The sequence below is a fragment of the Hydra vulgaris genome, chromosome 07 (genome assembly GCF_038396675.1).
Source record: "Hydra vulgaris chromosome 07, alternate assembly HydraT2T_AEP".
Classification (NCBI taxonomy): Eukaryota; Metazoa; Cnidaria; class Hydrozoa; order Anthoathecata; family Hydridae; genus Hydra; species Hydra vulgaris.
In genome coordinates this window covers 13,885,890-13,890,947 of record NC_088926.1, presented here as the reverse complement: position 1 = coordinate 13,890,947, position 5,058 = coordinate 13,885,890, and the positions used below count along the sequence as shown (strand labels likewise).

Below are 5,058 nucleotides of genomic sequence, written 5' to 3'. Positions count from 1 at the left end.
CTAACTCATGTTAAAAGAAAATAACAAACAACAATCACAATAATAACATAATCATCATAATCACCATTATGTAATATTTATTACAGTTCACTATAATAAATATTATATTAACTATCGTATTAATAATAAATACTAAAAATATATTTATGAGTTCTAAATGGTGATGTCAAAAATATAAATCTCGGGATCTCAAGATTTACTTGGTCATTTTCCGTTACACAAGATTTATAAAATTGGAGAGAAAAAAAAAGATTAAAAGAAAAGACTAGACACTTTTAAAACTAAAGCAGGAACAAATTTAAAAATATAAAGAAATAATTTTATTAAATTTGTAAAATAATATTTTCAAAAAAAAAAATGGAATTCATGAAATGATTTAAGCGATATTACAAATAAAGCATTAGAATAAAAATTTACATGTGGTCAAATTTGTAGAGCTCATATAAACTATCGAGCTTGTGTTTTCTATAATTGGTGATATAAATATCACTAATTATAGATTCAAAACACAAGCTCGTAGACCTTTGCGATTAAAAAGGTATGGATTAGAGGTTTACTTTTTGAACATCTTAATGAAAATTTAACATAATAAAAGTATCAGGAGTAACACCTGTAATCATGTAAACTGCAGATAAAAATTTATTACAAATAAAAAAAAGGATGATTCCATGCTCACAACTACAATAATGACATCACAAACGCTAATCCATTAAAACTATTTTTTTAATAATTTGCCAAAAATAAATTTAACATAAAAAATCTCTTAAAAGAATCTTTTGTTTTTGGAGTTTAAAAAAAAAGAAGAAACTTTTAAATAATGTTATAAAATTACTATCTCAGGATCTCAGGAGATGATCTAAGGAGTTTAGAAGATTCCAGGAAAATGGAAAATTCCAGATTTCCAAAAGTCTATGAACTCCAATTTCTTATTTTAAAAAATATAAACTGAAATTAAATTGATCCTTGCAAATGATATAAATGAATTTAAACATAAAAAATGTGTAAAAATAAAAATTTAATTAGATATTAACTCTTGAAGAAAAAAATATTACAGTTAATACAAAGTTTATTAAAAAGATACAATCTTTTATTGAGAGGTTGTTTTGCTCCAAATGTTGCCATTTTCTTTCTAAATTACCTAGCTAAATTTTGAATATATATATATATATATATATATATATATATATATATATATATATATATATATATATATATATATATATATATATATATATATATATATATATATATATAGACACACACATTTAGATAATGAAAATGTTGTAAAACCAATAAATAAGCAAATAAAAAACTCCACTATATAGTTTATCTCAAAAGATTCTATATTGAAATAAAGTTAAAAAACATTTATTTTTTAAATTCATATTTAGTACAGTTAAAACTATTATGGATTTCTACAATTTCATTAAAAAAATCAAATTTTAGACAGACAAAATTTTCTAATTATTTTTTGAATTTAAATGAGATAAAATGCATATACCATGCTGTGGATCAATTATATAAGGCATATACTTCGATTTTAAGCTCGTAAATAGTTTTTAAAGTGATTAGTCCCCAATCAGGGGACTAATCACTTTAAAAACATCAACATCAGATAGAAAGATATTTGTAACTGTAACTAGGCCATGACTTTTCAATCAGTTTTTAAATGAGTGTGTTGGAAGGTATCCAATTTGTTCTACTTTTATTTCTAAACAAAGAAAAAAAGGTTTTGCTGGAAATCTAAAGAATTTTTCATTTTTATTGGTGACGAATTGCACATGGATAAAAGGAATGACTTGAGTTCAAGGAAGAAAGGCTATTTAATGGTTTTGCAGTAATTTCTGAACATTTTACTGGCATAGTTTTAACTGAAATGTAAAACTATGCACAATATGATTTTAAATATGAGAACATCACAAGTGCAAAATTTTTGTTTAAAGGGTCACTTCTCTTTCAGGTTGTCTTTTCTGTCTACAATTGCAGTCTTAGATGACAGAAAGTCACTGAAAGATGAGATCCACACTGTAAACATTACAACAGAATCCAAACTGATTGAACGGTTGGTTCAGGTGTGGTTCTATAGTGAAAAAATTAAAAAACTTTATCAAAGTTTGATTTTGTCTATGCCTAACAGTGTTAGTGCTCTAAAATAGGCTAGAAATAGCCAAATTAAGTATTGAAATGTTCGGCTGGCTATTTGAACGAGGTATTAAAAATGTTCTAATGACATATTCGTGAAAATAAACCAAAAGTATTGAAATTTGAAAATCTAAAATAATTTTAACAGCACTGTTTATATATATATATATAATATATATATATATATATATATATATATATATATATATATAATATATATATATATATATATATATATATATAATATATATATATATATATATATATATATATATATATATATATATATATATATATATATATATATATATATATATATATATAATATATAAATGTCAGTGTATTCTACAAATAGAGTGCTCAATGTTCTTAAAGAACAGAGCAATAATCAATTAGTAAAAGCGCTTATCTAATTTTTTTCTTTGACAGCTTGTTTCTCCATCAGTAGGTTCATCAGGAAGAACAGGAAGATTCTTCCTGATGAACCTACTGATGGAGAAACAAGCTGTCAAAGAAAAAAATTGGATAAGTGTTTTTACTAATTCATATATATATATATATATATATATACACCTAGTCGACGCTTATGTTTTTTTTGTTCCCGTTTTGTTATTTTTTTTCCTTTTTCTATACTATTTTTATCATAAATATAATTATTTTTTAATTTTTATCATATTTTTTAATTATTTATACATATTTAAATTTATTTTTTATTATAAAAATATGCTTTCTATATTTATTTTTGTTATTTTTATTTATTTATTATATATTATATTTAATTTTTATTTTCATCTATTTACAAAAACGATTAATTACAGTAATATAACCATATTTAAACCTTGCCATAACCCTAACCCTAACCTGACCTTGATGCTGACCCAAACCAAACCCTCAGTCGATATAGCAGCATTCCGCTGCGAGTCAGGCTACATAATGTAGAGCAAACATCCTTCTGCACCCTGCTCTCTAATGTGGTTACTTTCATCAACTAACATTATCAAAAAAATAATTTCTAGTAAATAGTAAACTAACCAGTTCTAGCAATTGCATCATTATTATAAAGATAATAAAGTTATTTTATCCTAAATTTGTTTAAATAAATAGTAAATTTTACTTTTTACTATGTTTTCTTACTTAACTTTATGCGAAATAAATAATGTTATAAACAAAGAAGTAGACTTTACAGTAAACTATATACTAATATTTTAGTATACTGCATTCTCAAATACTCAAGACTGTCAAGTAAAGCTATTGTGACAGTATCTTTCAGCAAATTGTTTGTTTTCCTAATATTTTCATAACAACAACAAAAATTATACATTTCATATATTAACATGAATTCACATTAATATATTTTAAAACAACATACTACCTCTTCAATTTTTACTGCAATTTACAATATTATAAGTAAATAACTTTGTTGTTAGTAAGACCAGACTAAATCATTAAAGGTTTGATTGAAAATGATTTGAAATAATAAATCTTCTTCATAGGCTTCATTTATTAGGAGATCAGTGTGCTATGAAATTATACTTCTATTTAATATATGTTATATTGTAGAAAAAAAAATGTAACAAGAATCATACTATAAATTTTGTTTACTTAAATAAATTTAATTTGATTGTTGATAATTAAATACTTTGAAATTAATCTTTTGCAGCATTAACATGTTGAATTCTATTAATTAACATGTTGAATTCTATAATTATATTTTACAAATCACGATTTCTATAGTAGTTATCTTTAATAAAATAACCATAATAACCACAATTACCACGATTATGATCAAAAATGTTTGTGTTATCATTCAGAAATAAATGCCTGAACACTAAATAGCAAAGTTAATAAATACTTAATGATAAAAATTAAAAAATACTGTTGTTAATACAGTTATAATTACTTACTTGAATATATGTTTCATTTTGCTCAAGTTTCTTTTGTTTGTTGTCATGGGCCTTAGTAAGATTTGTCACGTCTAAAGTAAAAAGTCAGTTATACTTTTTTTTCTTTAAGCAACATGCTTCCCTAAAAGAAAAATATACTACCTCCAGATAGTTTTTCTTTAGTTTTTAAGAGATCATCTTTTTCTTTTAACAACATCTGCAAAGTTTTTAAAATATTATGTTTTATATATAAATATCGAAAAAAATAACAATTATTTATGAATATATATTTATATACATATATGAATATATATGTTTAAAACTCTATACTTACATTCTTTTTATTTTCCACATTTTTCTTTAAAGTGTTTATATCAGAATACACTGCAAGTTCCTATTGTTTAATATTAAAAAATTTATATATAAAAATAGTTGCTAAAATAAAAGTTAAACATATATTTCTTTATTTATGTTAAATATAATAACAATTAGTAAATAAAACTAAAAATAAACCAAAAAAAATGTAAAACTTGATACATATATATATACATATATATATATATATATATATATATATATATATATATATATATATATATATATATATATATATATATATAATATATATATATATACATTATATATATATATTATATATATATATATATTATATATATATTATATATATTATATATATATATATATATATATATATATTTATATATATATATATATATATATATATATATATATATATATATATATATATATATATATATATATATATATATATATATATATATATATATATATATATATATAGAAAAAAGCACATGTTTGGAAAAAAAAGGACCCGAAAATGACCAAAAACGGATTACTTTAAGTGTCTTGAGGGCAAGGCCAGCATAAATGTTTATAATAAATTTTTTTTTCAGGGTTTGGATAAATATCTGCATTTTTGATTAAAAAAGTATGGTTTTTTTCTTTCTTCTCAAAAAACAGTATAACTTACATTTTAAATTGGCTAAAAAAC

The 5,058-nt window shown here is 21.7% G+C and overlaps 1 protein-coding gene across 2 annotated transcripts in view; it reads right to left on the bottom strand.

Annotated features, from left to right (window-relative positions):
* Positions 1 to 5,058, bottom strand: part of LOC100201616 (intraflagellar transport protein 74 homolog) — a 55,599-nt gene that overhangs the window by 214 nt on the left and 50,327 nt on the right. For both annotated transcript variants that reach the window (XM_065801124.1, XM_065801125.1), the window contains 4 exons: positions 4,360 to 4,419; positions 4,188 to 4,242; positions 4,047 to 4,117; positions 1,082 to 1,142 (listed from right to left, as the gene is read on the bottom strand). In XM_065801124.1, the coding sequence (XP_065657196.1) occupies positions 1,082 to 1,142; positions 4,047 to 4,117; positions 4,188 to 4,242; positions 4,360 to 4,419 (247 nt within the window). The remainder of the gene's footprint in view (positions 1 to 1,081; positions 1,143 to 4,046; positions 4,118 to 4,187; positions 4,243 to 4,359; positions 4,420 to 5,058) is intronic.